General features: G+C 43.3%; 1 protein-coding gene and 1 pseudogene across 2 annotated transcripts in view; one reads left to right on the forward strand and one right to left on the reverse strand.

Moving 5' to 3' along the window:
- LOC311530305 (olfactory receptor 14A16-like) overlaps positions 1-18635 on the reverse strand; it is a 29255-nt pseudogene extending 10620 nt beyond the window's left edge. The window contains exon 1 of the transcript in view: positions 18123-18635. The product of the transcript in view is annotated as an olfactory receptor 14A16-like (transcript). The remainder of the gene's footprint in view (positions 1-18122) is intronic.
- On the forward strand, positions 6261-7241 carry LOC311530593 (olfactory receptor 11A1-like; the record flags this gene model as incomplete). The annotated part of the gene is made up of 1 exon (XM_084647410.1): positions 6261-7241. One exon carries the CDS (start codon positions 6261-6263, stop codon positions 7239-7241), a length of 981 nt encoding a protein of 326 aa, XP_084503536.1.
- Positions 18636-21801: the final 3166 nt, after the last annotated feature.

Consider the following 21801-nt stretch of genomic DNA (forward strand, 5'->3'; position numbering starts at 1 on the left):
AAAGAAAGAAAGAAAGAAAGAAAGAAAGAAAGAAAGAAAGAAAGAAAGAAAGAAAGAAAGAAAGAAAGAAAGAATCAAAATCACTGTCTGACTGTATAAGGCCTTTTCTCACTGTGACAGTCTGAGGCCCTGCTCTTAGACTAAGGCCTTTGGCTAAGCAGCAGAGGCAGCCATAAGCTAGGAAGCGAATGGTCACATACTTACATTCCAACTAGTCACATTGAAATAAGGCAATTAATTTTGCTGGGTGTAAACTAATTATTTTGCTGGTTGTAAACTAATTAAGGTGCTGGGATATAATTGGTTAAATAATCGTGTTACAATATGTTAGGATTAGTTAACCAATCATTTTACTGAAATTAAACTAAGGTATAGCTAAGCAGAACTCAAGTTTTACTATACAGTCTGCAGTCAGTCAGGAAGTAAGGGGGGAATGGGAACAGAGAATGGGGGTGGGGAAATTGGAATCATGTTTTGCTAACGGGGAGAACGGGAACAGGGACACAGGTAACCCTCTGTGGTCTCAGAGCTGGGAAGGGGGGACGCTAAGGAAGGAAACTGGAATCATGCTTGCTGGAAGTTCACCCCAATAAACATCAAATTGTTTGCACCTTTGGACTTTGGGTATTGTTGCTCTCTGTTCATGTGAGAAGGCCCAGGGAAGTAAGTGGGTGAAGGAATAAGCCCCCTAACACCAGGCAAGGTATTAGTTTACCTTTGTTTTCTCAACTTGTGAATTTTCCCTTTGCTAGAGGGAGGTTTATCCCTGTTTTGTTGTAACTTTTTGACACTAAGGCTAGAGGGGGTTCCTCTGTGCTTTTTCAATTTTCTGCTACTCTGTAAGGTGAACTACCAGCCTAAGTTTACAGAGGTGATTCTTTTACCGTTTTCTCTTGAAATAAAATCCTTCTTTTTCAGAACCTGACTGATTTATGCATTGTTCCAAGATCTAGGGGTTTGGGTCTTTGATCATTTTGTAACCAACTGGTTAGGATATTATTCTCAAGCCTCCCCAGGAAAGTGGGTGTATAGGCTTGGGGGAATATTTTGGGGGAATAGGACTCCAAGTGGTCCTTTCCCTAATTGTTTGTTAGATCACTTGATGGTGGCAGCGATCCCAAGGCAAGGAGGAAATCTGAGCGTTGGTAAAAATAAGATTTGGGGGTCTTTCATGCAGGTCCCCACATCTGTACCCCAGAGTTCAGAGTGGGGAAGGAAGCCTGACATATGTTAATAAGCCAGACCAGAAGAAGGGAAACATGAGCCTTTGTGGAGTTATTGAGGAGCAACAAGGAAGGAAATGAAGGCCAGGCACTGCAGAGTCATCCCAAGTTACGACGTGGCACTCCAAAGGTGGCCACACTATTTATACATCCCTTTACCAAACTACCCTTTCCTATCCTATTCACATAATTTGTGGATATTGATGTAGTAGAGTTGTGTGCAGGGAGGGGCTAGTTTGATCCATGGTGGAGACAGAAGACTGGCATTCCCAGCAGAGCAGAGTTAAGGTTGCTCGAGGAAATCTGCCTTTAGTTTTTCCCTTAACTTCTTTCAAGGGCTGTTTGGGATTTTTCACTTGAGAGATTTTTCCCTTGAAAAATGTGATTTCATCAAAATTTACATTTCCTGCTGGACAGCTGGAAAGCCAGACAGCATAGGTATCTGGGCAGCCGAGGAATCAGGCAGCAGTCAAGCTGAAAGTCAACCAGGAGCTTCCCTGGTTTCCACTAAAAGTTTCAATGGATTCAACACACTCCCATGAAAAGTTCCTATTCTGTCAAAACAGTATGTTCCAGTGGAAAATTGTTCCATAGGATAATTTTTGACCAGCACTAATCATTATATTTTACTGTATTTATCCACTGATGGGGGTGATGTGCAAGTTATTATCAAGGTCACTCGAGACAAGAAAGGGAAATCTGATTCAGAGATCCTCAGCTTCTCTGCTCAGCCCATTATGTGAGTAAGATTTTGGGTGCAACATTGCGTACCAAACTATAGTGCCCAGTTTCTTGTCTGCAAGGATCAGTGGGAAATTTGGGTAAGCAAGGAAAGCAGGGTTATGATTCCAGGACGTTACTGCTTGTAGTGATAAATTATTTATTGCTTCAAATTTACCAGATCACTTATCCCGTATTAAGCCAACCGCTAACTGATTAGGATACGTGGAGACTTTTCATGGGGTCATAGTGTTCCACCTCTCAGTCTTATCAAAAAGAAGACTGAGAGGTGACTTGATTAAAATGTATATGTTCCTTCATGGGGAGAAAGTACCTGGTCCTAAGGGCACTTTCAAATTATCAGGATAAGAACCAATGGCTGGAAGTTGAAGCCAGACAAATGTAAATTAGAAATAGGGCACAAATGTCTAACAGTGAGGGTTTGAAGGGGTACAATGACCCCACAGTGGCTGGAAAGAAGCCAATGAGAGCCCAGGTGCTCAGTCAGCCCTACCTTGTTACACCTATGAGAGGGGTCAAAGCCTGGAGGGAGCAGTTGAAAAAGGAAAAGCCCAATACAGTAAGGGCTGAGCAGGAGAAGGAGTGGACCTCTTGTGCTAACACCTTGAAGGAAGGTGTCAGAGAAAACCTATAGATTGTGTGGAGGCAGGCTGGTCTGGGGCCAGATGCTGTCCTGAGCCTGCTAGGTGCCATATCCTCTTTGGGGCAGATAGACCCCACCTTGGACCTGTACATTTCCTTTGTTCACCATAACGAATCCTCTTTCCCTCTGGGATCTGTGGAGGAGTGAGCCTGAGAAGGAGCTGTGAGAAAGGCTAAAGGCCAGGCTCGTTGGTCAAGGGGTATGAGTCTCACTCGCTCTGGGTGCAAGAGGTCCCGGGTTCAAATCCCAGGTGAGCCCTCTTGAGTTTCCCTGCAGGAAAGGACCTGGGGATTGCAGTGGACAAGAAACTAGATGTAAGTCAGCAGTGTGCCGTTGTTGCCCGGAAGACCAACGGCATATTGGGCTGTATTAGTAGAAGTATTGCCAGTCGATTGAGGGAAGTGATTATTCCCCTCTTTTCTGCACTGGTGAGGCCACACCTTGAGTATTGTGTCCAGTTTTGGTCCCCCCACTACAGAAGGGATGTGGACAAATTGGAGAGAGTCCAGCAGAGCTCAACAGAAATGATTAGGGGGCTGGGGCACATGACTTACAAGGAGAGGCTGAGGGAACTGTGGTTATTTAGTCTGCAGAAGAGAAGAGTGAGGGGGGATTTGATAGCAGCCTTCAACTACCTGAAGGGGGGTTCCAAAGAGGATGGAGCTAGGCTGTTCTCAGTGGTGGCAGATGGCAGAACAAGAAGCAGTGGTCTCGAGTTGCAGTGGGGGAGGTCTAGGTTGGATATTAGGAAACACTATTTCACTAGGAGGGTGGTGAAGCACTGGAATGGGTTACCTCGGGACGTGGTGGAATCTCCATTCTTAGAGGCTTTTAAGGCCCGGCTTGACAAAGCCCTGACTGGGAAGATTTAGTTGGTGTTCGTCCTGCTTTGAGCAGGGGATTGGACTAGATGACCTCCTGAGGTCTCTTGCAACCCTAATATTCTATGATTCTATGACAGGCTGAGTTAGAAAGTAGCCCAGGAGGAGGCAAAGGGTGTGAACAGACAGAGCTGAACTGCTTACTACAGGGTATCCAGAGTAGATAGTAAGCCTGGGTTCCCCTCCCAGCCCCCCCGACGATGGTGGCACAAAGACCCCCAGAGATGAGCTGGAAGGCCAATAAAGCCTGAAATCAGCCTGAAGACCTGGCATGAAGCCACTGGACTACTGAGGAGCTAGACTGGGTTTACCTCAGATTAGATGGGAATACATGTGACTTGGCCGGAGGGCTGAGTTACGAGAAGTAGATCACAGCACAGCCAGAGTGACAATCAGCAAAGAGTGCCGAAGAAGAAGATGACCTTGCTATGAATCATAGAATCATAGAATATCAGGGTTGGAAGGGACCCCAGGAGGTCATCTAGTCCAACCCCCTGCTCAACGCAGGACCAATCCCCAACTAAAACTATGCCATGCCCAACCATGAGGAGGCACGCCAGCCAGGGAGTCACACTTCTAGAGAAGTTGGTTAACCATTGGAAAAAGCTACCAAGAGAAGTGGTGAATTCTCCATCTCTTGATATCTTCACATAAAGACCAGATGCTTTTCTGAAAGTTGCTTTAACCAAACACATGTTATTGGGCTAAATACAGGGGTAACTGGGTGAAATGTAACATCCTGCTATGTACAGGGAAGGTGATTCAATGTCCCTGCTCTCCTAAGATGGTTGAATCTATGAACCCTCTTCTAAAGCAGTTGGTATAGCTAATTCAGAGACTGGAGAGTGGACAAGGTGGATGACTGGCCTCCTCCAGAATGGCAATTCCTATGTCCCTTAGAATTGGTAAAGAGAAACACCTCCTTTGATGTTAAACATTTTCCTGTCTCCATAACTATTCCTTTGAAGCTAGAAGTTGTCCTATTTCCACAACTTTCTCTCTGAGGTTAGGAGTTCATGTATTAAACTTGTTTGTAAGTTCTAAAAATAAAATGGAGCATTAACGCTGCCTTTGCGGCAATTGTAAATTCCCATTAGCATAAGTTTCCAGGGAGTTGTTTCACTCTCGTATAACAAATCAAAGAAGGCATTCACTTTTTGGGATCAGATAAAAGCCAGCTGTGACAAGCAGGAGAATAGAACAGGGGATCCTCTGTAGAACTCTTAGGTCTCTTTACTGTGGTCCATGAAGAAGATGGTGATAGACTCTGGATCCTGGATCCTGGTCTCTGAAAGGCTGCATGAAGAGGTCACATCAGAGACTCCAGCTTTTATTATACCTGTTTTTGAGGAAGCACAACCTTTCTCATCAGATTCACAGAAGGTAAAGGATGATGTATATTGTCATGAATAATGTGTAACAGAGATTCTGTGTTTCTGTGAGACACACCCTGAACAGACAGTTTTAGACGTATGTAGAACACCCTGGGTTTACTCAGAGTCAGCCCTAGCCAGAGCTAGATGGCAAGAATTTGTGAGGATTTATGAGAATTTGTCCCTCCCCAGTCATTCACTGCACAAAAGCCACATATTCAGTAGGAGGAACAAACCTTAAAATAGGAAATTTTCAATGAGGTATCTAGCTAGCTAACTCTGTCTGCCAATCTGTCGCTATCTAGCCTTCCCTCCACAGTCTAGCTTTATTTCTGCCTGTCTATCTGGCAGTGTCTCTGTCTCTCCTTCATATATCTATCTACCTATCTATCTAACTTCATTATTTTGCCATCAGAGTGATTTCTAAGTTACAGAAGATAAAAGAAGCCCTAAAACACATGAGTTTACAGTTCAATATGACTGCAAAAAATGCAATGTGATGCGGATATGAAGAAGAAATAGGCAAGTATTAAAATGAATATTGTATTGTATCTCATATTTGCATGGCTAGTCATTCTGTTAAAACTCCCTAAACAAAGACATAGAATAACAAACAAACAACTACTATTGTATTCCTTAATTCAAAATTCACACACAAATTCACCACTAACTAAGGTATCAGTAAAAAATACAGATATGTGTGTGAGAAGGAGGTAGAATAATGAATCATAGAACTGAAGGGCTGGAAAGGATCTTGAGAGGACACCAAGTCCAGCCTCCTGTGCTGACCATCTAGACCATCTCTGACAGGTGTTTGTCTAAGCTGCTTTTTAAAAAGTCAGATAATGGGGATTCCACAACCTGCCTTGTAACCTGTTCTGGGGCTTCCCTATCCTTAGAGTTAGAAAGTTTTTCTACTGTCTAAACTAAATCTCCCTTGCTGCAGATAAAGCTGATTGCTTCTTGTGAGACCCTTAGTGGACATAAAGAACAAGTGATCCCTGTCCTCTTTGTAACAACCTCTTACATGTTTGAAGGCTCATCAGGTTCCCCCTCCGTTTTTTCTTCTCTAGACTAAATATGCCCAGTTCTTTCCACCTTGCTTCATAGGTCGGATTTTCTAAACCTTTTATCGTTTTGTTGCGTACTTCTAGATTCTCTCCAATTTGTCCACATATTTCTTATTCTGTGATTGCCAGAACTGAACCTAGTCCTCCAGCTGAGGCCTTCTCGGTGAGCTTATGCTCAAATACATTTGTTTTTGTTAAAAGAAGAGGAGTACTTGTGGCAACTTAGAGACTAACAAAGTAACTCCCTCCCCACAAAGGTATCTGTTTCATGTCATATTTCACAAGCTATCATTACTACTTTTTAAAAATTACTTTTCTTGCTAGAATCCATGGCAGACACAAAGGAGATAAATCAAACGTCCATCACAGGATTTATCCTCCTGGACTTTGGGAATCTCCATGAACTGAAAATTCTTCTCTTCCTGCTGTTTCTGGCGATCTACATTGTGACAGTGGCTGGGAACATCCTCATTGTTGCACTAGTTGTGTCCGATCAGCACCTTCACACCCCCATGTACTTCTTCCTGGGGAACTTGTCCTGCTTGGAGACCTGCTACACCTCCACCATCCTGCCCAGGATGCTGGCCAGTCTCCTGACTGGGGACAGATCCATTTCTGTTTGTGGCTGCCTGGTACAATTTGATATCTTTGGTTCTCTGTTAGCTGCAGAATGTTGTCTCTTATCAGTGATGTCTTACGATCGGTATTTAGCCATATGCAAACCACTGCATTATGCAGCCCGCATGAATAGTAGATTTTCCTTCCAGCTAGCAGCTGGGTCTTGGCTAAGTGGGTCTGTAGTCAGCAGCATCACAGTATGTTGGCTATCACAATTGATTTTCTGTGGCCCCAATGAAATTGACCATTTCCTTTGTGATTACACCCCATTGATAAAACTGTCCTGCAGTGACACCAGCTTGATGGTTCTTGTGATTTCCCCTCTCTGCTTCATATTCATTCTTCTCCCATTTCTATTAACCTTGGCATCTTACACGGCTATCATCAGCACTGTCCTGAGAATCTCTTCCAGCGCTGGAAGGCAAAAGGCTTTTTCCACCTGCTCCTCTCACCTCATCGTGGTGACAATTTTCTATGGGACCCTGTTTGTTGTTTACATGCTCCCAGACACTGCTGCACTGCGAGACCTGAACAAAGTGTCCTCTGTCTTCTACACCATCCTGACTCCCGTGGTCAATCCCCTCATCTACAGCCTGAGAAACAAGGAGGTCAAGGAGGCCCTGAGAAAAGCTCTAAGTAAGACTATGGCTTTTATAACCAATCACAAACTTTTTTCTCAACATTTATTGTAAGTTGCAATAAAATGGATATAATGGGAGCTCATCAAGTGGTGTAATATAGCAAACCACAGCGCACGTGGGAGCCCTGAATTATTCGAGCTGTTCTATTACCTACAGTGAGACCCCTGGTGTACGGAAGGGCCAGTTTCTAAGTAATGATTGCAGCGCCAGGTACTCGCTGACTCACAAGGCGCGGTCTGGATGGACCTGGATCTGCCTGGGGTAAAGTGAGCTAAAGGAGCTGCACTGCGACATGGGCAGAGCATGTCCAGCCCACCCTCAACTGAACTCCACTGATGTCAGTGGGGACTTAAGGGGTTTATTCCTGATGAAGTTCCCTACAGTGCAGCAGGTCTATGCGAGGTATACGATGTTTGCAGTGTTGTTTTAGCTGTGTTTTTCCCCAGGATATTAGAGAGACAAGGTAGGTGAGGTAATATCGTTTATTGGTCCAGCTTATGCTGGTGAAAGAGACAAGCTTTGGAATTTACACAGAGGTCTTCTTGAGATCGGGGACAGGTACTCGGCATGTCACAGCTGCATACAAATGTGGAACAGATAAGGCCTTAACACGTTGCAAGAGGCTATTCAAGGTGAAGTGGGCAGTTAACACCTCTCCAGTCACAGGACAAAAAGGGTTGGGGTATGTCTACACTTACTATTTAAAGGGCAAAAAGTCCCTTTTTTGCGTTTAAACCGCTGGACTGTCTACTCTTGTTATTTGCAGTGAAACTTACAGCTCTGGGATAGCTGCCCTACAGCGCTGCTCTCATCGGGGATGGAAGTGCTGGTAGTGTAAACACTCTCTGTCGCCTCAGGAATTGAGTGAGTACACAAACCAGCACTTTACTTTCACCGGTCCCCTATCACCAGTGAAACTTACAGCATTACAACTTACAGGTTACAATTAATAATTAAGGCCATGATTTTTGCTGTGTAGCGGATTTATGAATTTAAGTATCATGAAACAATTACAACCCATACTCACTGGGGACCACATCCTGAATGATATCTTTCCGGAACCCCCTCCTCTGGCCTTCAAACACACCCCTGCAACCTCTTCAACCTCATTATCAGAAGCAAGCTCCCCACACACCAGGAGCCACCAACTCAAAGCGGCACCAGCCCCTGCCATTACAACAGATGCAAAACCTGCCAGCATATCTCCACTGCCACAGTAGTCAAAACCCCCCACAACACACATTTCCAGATCCATGTACCCTACACATGCCTATCACAACATGTGGCATACCTCAGTTGATAGGCAGTCTCAGAGCAAGCCCAACCACATACCAAATAGCAGGGAGAGGAGAAGGCCTCTCTTATAAACTTTAGCCCACTGCTTAGGGCACTCACTAAGAATGTGGGAGACCCACAGTTCAATTTCCCCCTCTGCCCGAGAGGAAGAAGGGAATTGAACAATGGTTCTCTACATTTTAGATACATGCTCTAACCATTGGGGAAAAGATAGGCTTGAAGGATTAGATTTGTATCTCTAAATGTCCCATACACATCAATTTTACAGTACACACAAAAAAGAATGAAAAAAATATTTCCGTTGCTAAGAATAGAAATTTACAGATAGGCAAAGTAAGAAAAATGCTGCTTGAGAATTTATTAGAGTTTGATTTAAGGATATTTGCCTTGTATATTTGGACACGTGATGTTGTCAGCGTGTGTTGTAATGGTTGTAAAGCTTTAACTTTTAAAAACCAACATCTCCTGTCATTAAAGAATTATTGTCTGAGGAGCTCTGTTGTGTGACTCACCCTCACAATTTCCCACACCTCTGATTGATCAAATAAAATAATTGATTTTAATTTAATTTTATTGATTAAATCAATAAAAATCTGGAAAAAACAATACTTAAAACTCAAATGCAAAAATTGATAAAAATAGAAAAAAATGCTTAAAAGTACACACTGATATTATACGCTGAAATTATAAAAAAAATAAAAATTGAATTCTGCCAAACCTAACTAAAGGATATCCCAATGTGGTGCTCTTCCAGTCTCTCCTGTTGAAGCTGTTGTACTGTATATAAACAATTAAATATGCACTGGGCCTCAGAGTGAGCAAAAGTGACTCTGTATCCCAGTGGTCAGGTCAGTCATTGGAGAGATGGAAGATCCTTGTGCTAATTCCTTCTCCTCATCAACCAGAGGCCCTGCCCCCGCAACGCCTCTTCCCCAAGGCCCTGCCCCCACACTGCTCTTCTCTGAGGCCCCGGCCCCACACCGCCTCTTCCCCCAAGGCCCCGCCTCCACTCCACCCCTTCCCTCGAGGCCCCACCCTCATCCTGCACCTTCCCCCGAGGCCCTGCTCCGGCGCCACCTCTTCTCCTGAAGGCCCCGCACCTTGCTCGCTCTTCTCTGCCGCCTCCCGCCTCTCACTTGCCCTTAAGGCCAGTAAAAAGTGATGGGGCCGTGGCTCCCTGCCTCCCCCTATTCCAGCACCCCTGTGTCCCTCTGGCCATTTTGTGTAGAGTTATGTGTGTTCAGAGCCTGCCTACTGGGCAAGGTTTCGCAGGTGAGATAAGCTGGGCAACACCCATCTTCACGGGTTTGTGGATCATGCTGGGGCTTCCACGGACGCACGCCCAGAGACACAAAATAAGATACTTTGGGAATTGTTTACAGTGCAAATTTAGGTGCCTAGGTCCAGATTTTTAAAGGTATTTTTAAAGGTAGGGATTTCAATGAGTGTTAGGTGCTCAGAGGCTTTTGAAAATCCCACTAGGCACCGAAATACCTTTAAGAATCTGCCCAGAAGTAAGTGTAGGTGCCTACAGAATTAAGTGGAAGCAGAGCGAGTGTTTGTGGATTGCAGTGGTGCCTAAAAGTGCCTAAATCTAGTCTTGAGGTGCCTAAGTCCCTTTGTGGATCTGAGCCTGGGTAACTAGAGATTACTGGAGTCTTTTTCATTCATTGAAGCAGGAAGCCACTCATATACTATGAATTTTAGTTCCTTTTCACCTGGTCTGCTGCTACCAGACCTATTGATTGAGACCTTTACAGAATGGCTCTGAGATATTTGTGTGTTACTCCAGTTACACATTGATAGAAACTCCTGAAATCAAAGCTATTGTGCTGACATAAAGCAGGGTGCTGAATCATGGCTAGTATGTTGAAAGTTCAGTCAGAATATCAAAGTGTTAATCTTCACAGGGCTAGATAGTTATCATTTTCCCCATTTTGTAATCAGGAAGATCAAACAGAAAATTATTCTTATTTAGCATTTCTAGAACACCACAAATGGTTGCGTGGGAATTTAACATACAAATAAAGAAAAAAATATTTTGCCCCCAAATCACATTGTGCTAACTACTCTGATTTTGTATGATTAATTATTATTATTATCGTTGTTGTTACTGTTGGTTTTTTTTATTTTAAATTCATATAAGAACATTTTATAAAATGTTAAAAACATGCTTAAAAACATGACAATACATCAAATTACCAGCCAGCCATATAGATAGATAGACCCCACTCTCAGTGTCACCCACTGACTGGCACGCAGCTCCCAGTGTCCACTGGGCACCCAGCTCCCTGCGCCTCCTGGGAAATTCCCAGCCCAGGAGCCTCCCCCCAGCAGGATATTTTGCAAATGGCAAAATTTGGAAAATGGTAAGAAAGTGCGGGGGAAAAGGCCCTACTTCTTGACCTTCCTCTAACTTTTGCCATTTGGAAAATAAAAATTAAGGGTTGAAAATATTACTGTCAGACATAAAGCATACTTTCACTGTTAAAGAAAATGCTTTCAACACTTAACAATAGTCAGTGTTCGGTGGAAATAGTTTGGAAACAGGAAGAAAGTGTGAAAAAACCCAATGCTTTCCCATAATACTTTCCTATGGTTTCAAAATTTCTTTCAGGAAAATTGGAATTTCCAGACAGGAATCTTTCTAATGGGGATATTTCCCATACAATTTTCCACAGAAAAAATCCTCATTTTCCCACCAGCTCTACTCAACATCAAGAGTTTTCACATTATCCCCAGAAAGAACAGGGAATCTCTATCCATTCACAGAACAGGTCAAGTGTTCACTTCAGCAATGCTCCGCCCACCTCAGATCCGCATCATCTCAGTTAAACATGACCCATGTGCAGTGACGATCAAAGAGTTGTTTGTGAGCCACGTGTTCTACATCGAGCTCTCAGTGATAGCTTCAGAATGCATCATTTGGGGTGAAATATTACCCTCCCCAGAGTGCCAGCATTAGGCCTACACAACACTTCAGACATATTTTGAGGACTTAACTGGGAGTCAGGTGGTGCACAGGTCTTGTATTGATCTTCTGAACAGCAGTGAGTTTCACCCTTTAAGAATTTGGGCCTGGTCCAAAGCTCACTGACTTCAATGGGAGTCTCCCCATTGACTTCATTGGGCTTTGGCTCCTTCCCTAATAGGATTGAGAGACTCAGGAGTTGGCCAAAGGTTCCCTGAGAAAAATTCTTTTTTGTAGTGTACCTAGAATGGAAAAATTGGAGAACAACCAGCCAACTGGCCTACTTTATATGAGCCAGTTCGAGGAAGGAGAGGGAAGTATGAATGTCTACTTCCTTGCAACTTGTGCAATCATTCACACCTCTGAATGAGAATATAAATGCTCAGGACCTATTTCCTCATAGACTCATAGATATTAAGGTCAGAAGAGACCAATATGATCATCTAGTCTTACCTCCTGCACAATGCAGGCCACCAAATCTCACCCACTCACTCCTGCAATAAACCTCTCACCTATGTATGAGCTATTGCAGTCCTCAGATCATGGTTTAAAGACTTCAAAGTACAGAGAATCCTCCAGCAAGCGACCCGTGCCCCATGCTGCAGAGGAAGGTGAAAAACCCCCGGGGCCTCTACCAATCTGCCCTGGAGGAAAATTCCTTCCTGACCCCAAATACGGCAATCAGCTGTACCCTGAGCATGTGGGTAAGACTCACCAGCCAGATACCCAGGAAAGAATTCTCGGTAGTAACTCAGATCCCACCCCATCTAACATTCCATCACAGGCCATTGGGCCTATTTACCATGAGTAGTTCATGATCAATTAATTGCCAACATCATGTTATCCCATCATACCCTCTCCTCCATAAACTTATTCAGTTTAATCTTGAAGCCAGATAGGTCTTTTGCCACCACTGCTTCCCTTGGAAGGCTGTTCCAGAACTTCACTCCTCTGATGGTTAGAAACCTTTGTCTAATTTCAAGTCTAAACTTCCTGATGGCCAGTTTATATCCATTTGTTCTTGTGTCAGCATTGGTACTGAGCTTTTGCCTCTGATGGCCGTGCAGTCCCTTCTGATTGACACTGGTGTCAGTCAGAGAAGAATCAGGCACTATCATTCTGCTCTGCTAGCATTTTACATCAGCTCTGTGATTGCTTTCTGCAAGTGTAATCGACTACAGAAGCTGCAAGGCCATGGAGAGTCATGCCATCATACTCCATGGTTTCTTTCAGACCTTGGCCAAACAGGGCAGGGATAAATGAAAATTTGGAGGAACTTTCCTCAGATATTACGGCTAGATTCTCACTGGAAAGTATTAAGGGAGACTATGTTAGGCTGGGGAGGACGCTTAAGGAAATTGAGGCTCAGGTGATCTTTAGTGGGATTCTGCCTGTTCCTAGAGAAGGGCAACAAAGGTGTGACAAGATTATGACTATCAATAGATGGCTTAGGCAGTGGTGCTATAAGGAGGGCTTTGGGATGTATGGCCATTGGGAGGCATTCATGGATAGAGGACAGTTCTCTCGGGATGGACTTCATCTGAGTAGGGAAGGAAATAGACTTCTAGGATGGAGGCTGGCACAACTGATTAAGAGAGCTTTAAACTAGGAATTTGGGGGAGATGGTTGGGAGATGTCCAGGTAATCTCCACGCCAGAATTTAGCATAGAGTGGAAAGAAAATGAAGTAAGAGTGGATACAGCTGTAGGTAGGAGGAAGGGCAGTGTAGATACAAGTCTAATAGGTTATACTGGTAGTAAAATAACCGTGCCTAATAGGGTACAGAATGTGAGTGAGGCCAAACAGCAAAAATTAAGATGTTTGTACACTAATGCAAGGAGCCTAGGTAACAAAATGGAGGAACTAGAGTTACTGGTGCAGGAAGTGAAACCAGATATTATAGGTATAACAGAGACCTGGTGGAATAGTAGTCATGACTGGGCTACAGGTATTGAAGGGTATGTGCTGTTTAGGAAAGACCGAAATAAAGGTAAAGGTGGTGGAGTAGCACTGTATATCAATGATGAGATAGAATGTAAAGAAATAAGAAGCGATGAAATGGATATGACTGAGTCTGTCTGGGCAATAATTAAATTGGGGAAGAAAACTATTAGAGCCTCCCCTGGGATAGTGCTTGGGGTGTGCTATAGACCGCCGGGATCTAATTTGGATATGGATAGAGCCCTTTTTAATGTTTTTAATAAAGTAAATACTAATGGAAACTGTGTGATCATGGGAGACTTTAACTTCCCAGATATAGACTGGAGGATGAGTGCTAGTAATAATAATAGGGCTCAGATTTTCCTAGATGCGATAGCTGATGGATTCCTTCAACAAGTAGTTGCTGAACCGACTAGAGGGGATGCCATTTTAGATTTGGTCTTGGCGAGTAATGAGGATCTCATAGAGGAAATGGTTGTAGGGGATAATCTTGGCTCAAGTGATCATGAGCTAATTCAGTTCAAACTGAATGGAAGGATTAACAAAAATAAATCTGCAACTAGGGTTTTTGATTTCAAAAGGGCTGACTTTCAAAAATTAAGGAAATTAGTTAGGGAAGTGGATTGGACTGAAGAATTTATGGGTTTAAAGGTAGAGGAGGCCTGGGATTATTTTAAATTAAAGCTGCAGAAGCTATCGGAAGCCTGCATCCCAAGAAAGGGGAAAAAATTCATAGGCAGGAGTTGTAGACCAAGCTGGATGAGCAAGCATCTTAGAGAGGTAATTAAGAAAAAGCAGAAAGCATATAGGGAGTGGAAGAAGGGAGGGATCAGTAAGGAAAGCTACCTTATTGAGGTCAGAATATGTAGGGATAAAGTGAGACAGGCTAAAAGTCAAGTAGAGTTGGACCTTGCAAAGGGAATTAAAACCAATAGTAAAAGGTTCTATAGTCATATAAATAGGAAGAAAACAAAGAAAGAAGAAGTGGGACCGCTAAAAACTGAGGATGGAGTGGAGGTCAAGGATAATCTAGGCATGGCCCAATATCTAAACAAATACTTTGCCTCAGTCTTTAATAAGACTAAAGAGGATCTTAGGGATAATGGTAGCATGATAAATGGGAATGAGGATATGGAGGTAGACATCACCATATCTGAGGTAGAAGCGAAACTCAAACAGCTTAATGGGGCTAAATCGGGGGGCCCAGATAATCTTCATCCAAGAATATTAAAAGAATTGGCACAAGAAATTGCAAGCCCATTAGCAAGAATTTTTAATGAATCTGTAAATTCAGGGGTTGTACCATATGATTGGAGAATTGCTAACATAGTTCCTATTTTTAAGAAAGGGAAAAAAAGTGATCCAAGTAATTATAGGCCTGTTAGTTTGACATCTGTAGTATGCAAGGTCTTGGAAAAAATTTTGAAGGAGAAGGTAGTTAAGGACATTGAAGTCAATGGTAAATGGGACAAAATACAACATGGTTTTACAAAAGGTAGATCGTGCCAAACCAACCTGATTTCCTTCTTTGAGAGAGTAACAGATTTTTTAGATAAAGGAAACGCAGTGGATCTAATTTATTTAGATTTTAGTAAGGCGTTTGATACTGTGCCACATGGGGAATTATTAGTTAAATTGGATAAGATGGGCATCAATAGGAAAATTGAAAGGTGGATAGGGAATTGGTTAAAGGGGAGACTACAACGGGTCCTACTGAAAGGTGAACTGTCAAGTTGGAGGGAGGTTACCAGTGGAGTTCCTCAAGGATCAGTTTTGGGACCAATCTTATTTAATCTTTTTATTACTGACCTGGGCACAAAAAGTGGGAGTGTGCTAATAAAGTTTGCAGATGATACAAAGCTGGGAGGTATTGCTAATTTAGAGAAGGACAGGGATACCCTACAGGAGGATCTGGATGACCTTGTAAACTGGAGTAATAGGAATAGGATGAAATTTAATAGTGAGAAGTGTAAGGTCATGCATTTAGGGATTAATAACAAGAATTTTAGTTATAAGCTAGGGACGCATCAACTAGAAGTAACGGAGGAGGAAAAGGACCTTGGAGTATTGGTTGATCATAGGTTGACTATGAGCTGCCAATGTGATATGGCTGTGAAAAAAGCTAATGTCGTCTTGGGATGCATCAGGAGAGGTATTTCCAGTAGGGATAAGGAGGTTTTAGTACCGTTATATAAGGCACTGGTGAGACCTCACCTGGAATACTGTGTGCAGTTCTGGTCTCCCATGTTTAAGAAGGATGAATTCAAACTGGAACAGGTACAGAGAAGGGCTACTAGGATGATCCGAGGAATGGAAAACTTGTCTTATGAAAGGAGACTCAGGGAGCTTGGCTTGTTTAGCCTAACTAAAAGAAGGTTGAGGGGAGATATGATTGCTCTCTATAAATATATCAGAGGGATAAATACCAGAGAGGGAGAGGAATTATTTAAACTCAATACCAATGTGGACACAAGAACAAATGGATATAAACTGGCCACTAGGAAATTTAGATTAGAAATTAGACGAAGGTTTCTAACCATCAGAGGAGTGAAGTTTTGGAATAGCCTTCCGAGGGAAGTAGTGGGGGCAAAAGATCTATCTTGCTTTAAGATTAAACTCGATAAGTTTATGGAGGAGATGGTATGATGGGATAACATGGTTTTGGTAATTAAATATTCATGGTAAATAGGCCCAATGGCCTGTGATGGGTTTTTAGATGGGGTAAGATCCAAGTTACCCGGGAAAGAATTTTCTGTAGTATCTGGCTGATGAATCTTGCCCATATGCTCAGGGTTTAGCTGATCGCCATATTTGGGGTCGGGAAGGAATTTTCCTCCAGGGCAGATTGGAAGGCCCTGGAGGTTTTTCGCCTTCCTCTGTAGCATGGGGCACGGGTCACTTGCTGGAGGATTCTCTGCTCCTTGAGGTCTTCAAACTACAATTTGAGGACTTCAATAGCACAGATATAGGTGTGAGGTCTTTTTTAGGAGTGGTGGGTGAAATTCTGTGGCCTGCATTGTGCAGGAGGTCAGACTAGATGATCATAATGGTCCCTTCTGACCTAAATATCTATGAATCTATGAATCTATGAGATATAGACACCTGTCCCATGAAGGAATGACTGAACCACCAACTTACCTTGCCACAGTCAACCAATCACAGACATTCATGATTAAATGAATAGCATTTGGACAACATTAACCCTAAAGGGGCAATGAACCGAGACGTGATGCTGTCCACATGCCCTTCCCAGATCCATGCAAGCCCTTCCCAATAAATACAGGTATCTAGAAGACAATCATATACACATGTGATTTTTTCAGTGTTTCAATCAGCTACAGAGATGATCATTATTTCTGAAACCTTGATGACTTTTTTTGCCCAAATTTTCTAATTCCAATGCACGCAAAAAGTTGACAGAAGGGTAACATTTTATTTGTTTCTTTTTGCAGTTTTTCGACACCAGTTCAACCATAGCATTGAATGCCATTGACTTCAAAGGAGCTACTCCAGATTTGCACAGTTGTGTAACTGACATCAGAAAAAAGATGTGTACCCAAATTACTTTCTATGGGAAAATATTTTTCTCTTCATCATGTCCCGCAATATTCTCCTCAGAGCCTCTTTCACCTCCTTCTTCCTCAGGCTGTAAATAAAGCGGTTCAAGGTGGGTGTGACGGTTGTGTAGATCAGAGATAGCACTTTCTTGCTGTCTGGTAAGTTAATGGGTCTTAAAAGATCAGGCTGCTGCTCCCATAATACAGTGTCACCACAATGAGGTGTGAAAAACAGGTGGAGAAGGCTTTGTGTCTGCCTTCAGCCAATGCCATCTTTAAGATGGTGGAGATAATAAAGATGTAGGACACAAAGATGAGAGTAAATGGCATGAAGATGACCAGTATAGCAGTTGTAAACAACTGCATTTCATACTGAGAGGTGTCAATGCAAGAAAGTTTAATCAATGGGGGAATGTCACAGAAGAAATAGTTAATCTTATTGGAGACACAAAATGGAAAGGTGAAACCCCGGACTGTCTGTTCTAGGGACACCACACTACCACTGAACTATGAGAGAACTGCCAATGAAAGGCAGACCGTCCTGTTCATGATGAGCCTGTACCTCAGTAGGTTGCATATGGCCACATAGCAGTGTCATAAATATAAAGAAAAGAGTAGCACAAAATCCCTCCTTGGTGGCTGTACTGAATCGCTTTAGCTGTAAGGGGTTAAGTAGCTCAAATCACCTAGTTGGCACCTGACCAGAAGGACCAATGAGAAAAGAAGATACTTTCAAATCTGGGGTGGGGGGAGAGAGGGCTTGTTTGTGGCTCTCTTTGTTTTGTTCCCTCTCTGGATGGAGGGAGAGACCAAGCAGGTACAATATCTCTTGAAAACATACCTGGAAGAATCCATCTAAAATTACAGAAATTGTAAGTAAGGCAAGGAATTGCATTCGGTTCTCTTTTGTTTTGGCTTGTGAATTTTCCTCTGCTAGAAAGGTAGTTTTATTCCTGTTTTTGTAACTTTCAAGCTCAGCCCAGTGGGGAATCCTCTCTGTTTTAAATCTTTGTATTACCCTGTAAAGTTACCTTCCATCCTGATTTTGCAGGTGTGATTCTTTTACTTTTTTCTTTATCAGTAAAGTTCTTCTTTGAAGAACCTGATTGATTGTCTGTGTCCTAAACACAAGGGTAGCTGGGGGACTTCACAGAAGAACTGATGCACCATGTTGCCTCCACAGAAGGATATTGCAAAGGTTTTTCCAGTGTGCACTGCAGAGTAGAGAAGAACACTGATCAAGGCACTGGCTGCCATTTGGACACAAGCTCTTCTGTTCATAACTGTCTCATAGTGCAGTGGTTGACAGATGGCGACATATCGATCGTACGCCATGATGGTCAGTATGGCAAAATCTGCTGAAGCGAAGAAGATGACGAGAAAGACATGGGCAACACATCCAGAATAAGAAATCGATCTTGTGTTCATGAGGGAGTTGGCCATGGATTTGGGGATGGTGACAGAGATGGAGCCAAGGTCTAGGATGGACAGATTCATCAGGAAGAAGTACAGGGGGGTGTGAAGGTGGTGGTTGAGGGCTATGGCTGTGATGATGGGAAGGTTCCACAGTAGGGATATCAGGTAAAGCACTAGAAACACCACAAAGTATAAAATCTGCAGTTCTGGAACATCAGAGAACCCCAGGAGAAGGAATTCAGTCATGGTGGTTTGGTTGGACATTTTCTTCCTCAGTACACTGTGTGATAGCTGTACTGGGAATGAGACGGACAATGGTCAGGATTAGCGCAACAGAGGGAATTGCCCTAATTCCTCGTTCTCTAATATCTCATTATATGAATGTCAAAGGTGCACAGAACCCGTCACTTACAATGAGTAGGTGTTGGCAGTGCTCCTCACCTCTGACAATCAGTCCGTCATGTTATCACACTATTGTAAATTGGGTCAGATCCTTTAAAGTCAATAGAGCTTCGTTACTTTACCCCATCTGACGATTTGGCCCACGATGTTGCTTGTTAAACACAGCCTGATTCCCCCGTAGACACACACAGCCTTGTAAGTAGCGTCTCATCTGTGATTTTTCTACCCCAAGCTCTGTGCCTAGAGGGCCAGCTGCCTGCTTCCAAATTAATTTATGGCACCAACTCCCAGCTGCAGTTCGGCCGGCATGTAACAACGGACAAACAGCATCTCTCCATAATCACTGTGTTGTACTGTTTACTCTGTGCGTGTGGTGCACGGGTTGCCAGGACACTTGGGCTCTACTCTTGTCTCTGCCAGTGACCTGCTGTGTGACCTTGGGCCAGTCATTTCCCCTCTTTCTGCCTCAGTTTCCCCTCCCTCCATTTCTCTGCTGTGTCTACTAGGACTGTGAGGGCTTTCAGAGAGGGGCTGTGGGGCAGATTTTTAAAGGTATTGATGCACCTAGTGGGATTCTCAAAAGCATCAGGACCCTCAACACCCCTTGAAATCAACGAGTTATAAGCTCCTAGGTGCTTCTGAAAGTCCCACTAGGTGCCAAAATTTCTGTGGAAACATAGCCCCATGTCTCGTTATGTGTATGTTCTGCACACCCATTGACACCGAGTATACTCAGCCAGCAGCAGTGTGAAGCTAGGACAGGCGCTCTGACTTCTATTCGCAGTGAGCTCCCGTATGTCCTTGAACGGGTCAGGATAGACAGGGGTTGTCTGCTTGGCTCAGCTATAACCCAGGGTTGAAAGGGGCTAGTCTGTACAAAACAGAGTCTGTGAGCTGTCAACTTTACTGGTTATTCAGTTGTTACCTCCTCGCAGCTATCCATTTGAAAGAGTAATCACACAGATGCAACAGAATAAATGGTTTGAAATTAAGGGTTTATCAGGCAGTATTAATGTTCTCCAATTTATTTGAGGTTTAAGGCTGGTTGGAAATTTTCGCCTGTGTTCTTTTTAATAGAGACTCGGTTTTCAGCTAAACAACAACAAATCTCAGAATCTGTCTGCTTTTCTCCAAACATTTTTGGATTGTTCACTAAAGAAATTGAAAACTCAAAACCCAAACATTTTTGTTTTTTCGATTAAAAAAATCCACATTTCAGCAGAAAGTTGTCATTTGCCAAAAACTGAGGGGGGAATGTTGCGGTTCAATGACAAGACAGCACAGAGCTTTAAGCGAGCAAGCAAGCTGGTCTGCTAACGGGCTTCTTCTGCCTGTCAGCTTTCCACCCTCTCCTTTATTCTTTTCTCACCCCCCGCGCATTACATTCTCCAACAGATAAAAGGAATACATTGGCTTTGTTTAAAATTCTTATTTACCAATTTCTATCTACCGCATTCCTTGCTCTCGGGCCTTGAGCCCAGTCCTGGGAGGCTTCCCACGGTTCATGTCATCTGGGCGAGATTCCAAGGTTCATGCCCTCGAGAGGAGCCGTGTGTGCAGTGCTCCTACACAACACTCCGGGTGTGAAGGTAATTTATTCATGTCTATTTCCTAAGGGTGGGTGGGACTCACTCCCTGGAGCCCTGCACAGCTCAGCAGCAGAGGCCAGGGGCAAGTGCAGTGATGCCTAGCTGATGAAGGCAAAAGAGCCATTCTGTCCCTCCAGTCCGACCCTCACATAGCATGGGGCCTATGATCTCCCCCAGCATTCCCTGATTCCAGCCCAGCTTCTGTGTTATCTGTGGGCCAGGATCATAAAGATGGAGACAGGCACCTATGGGGATTTATCAATGCTCCTAAATGAGCTCGGTGGCTAAGTCCCGTGGTCATTCAGTGGGAGTGAGTAGCTTAACCTGCTTAGATGCTATTGTGCATCCCAATAGGCAGCTGTCATAAATATAAAGGGAAGGGTCAGCACCTTTACAATCCCTCCTGGAAAGAGGAAAAACTCTTTCACCTGTAAAGGGTTAAGAAGCTAAGATAACCTCGCTGGCACCTGACCAAAATGACCAATGAGGAGACAAGATGCTTTCAAAGGTGGAGGGGGGGAGAAACATAGGTTCTCTCTGTCTGTGTTGTTTTTGCCGGGACCAGAGCAGGAATGCAGGTCAGATCTCCTGTAAAGGGCTAATAAGCAATCTAGTTAGATATGTGTTAGATTCTGTTTTGTTTAAATGCCTGAGAAAATAAGTTTTGCTGAATGGAATGTATATTCCTCTTTTTTGTGTGTGTGTGTGTGTGTGTCTTTTTGTCACTTCAGGTTTTGCCTAGAGGGATTCCCTATGTTTTGAATCTGATTACCCTGTAAGGTATTTACCATCCTAATTTTACAGAGGTGATTCTTTTACATTTTCTTCTATTAAAATTATTTCTTTAAGAACTGATTGCTTTTTCATTGTTTTTAAGATCCAAGGGTTTGGGTCTGTGTTCACCTATGCAAATTGGTGAGGATTTTTATCAAGCCTTCCCCAGGAAAGGGGGTGTAGGGTTTGGGAGGATTTTGGCAGAAAAGACGTTTCCAAGTGGGCTCTTTCCCAATTATATATTTGTTAGACGCTTGGTGGTGGCAGCAAAAAAGTCCCAGGGCAAAAGGTAAAATAGTTTGTACCTTGGGGAAGTTTTAACCTAAGCTGGTAAAAATAAGCTTAGGGGGGTTTGCATGCAGATCCCCACATATGTTCCTGAGAGTTCAGAGTAGGGAAGGAACCTTGACACGGTGGCAGAGCGGTGGGATTAACTTAAAATCATTTTGAGATTTTTTTGAACCAGAAGCACAGATTTTTTAAAAGGAAATATTTTTTTTTTCCTTTGGGCTGCTGGAAAGCAGGTTTTAAGCTGAAAGCAGTTAGAGGTTTTTCTCTCTCTGCTTGGGGGCAAGAGCAGAGACAAAAGGGAATTGTCTTTTGTGAGCTGGAGTTTTCTTTACCTAAAGGCAGGGTAGTTAACCTCCTGCAGGGAAATTCACAAG

This window comes from Lepidochelys olivacea (assembly GCF_965140295.1).
Source record: "Lepidochelys olivacea isolate rLepOli2 genome assembly, chromosome: 14".
NCBI lineage: Eukaryota > Metazoa > Chordata > Testudines > Cheloniidae > Lepidochelys > Lepidochelys olivacea.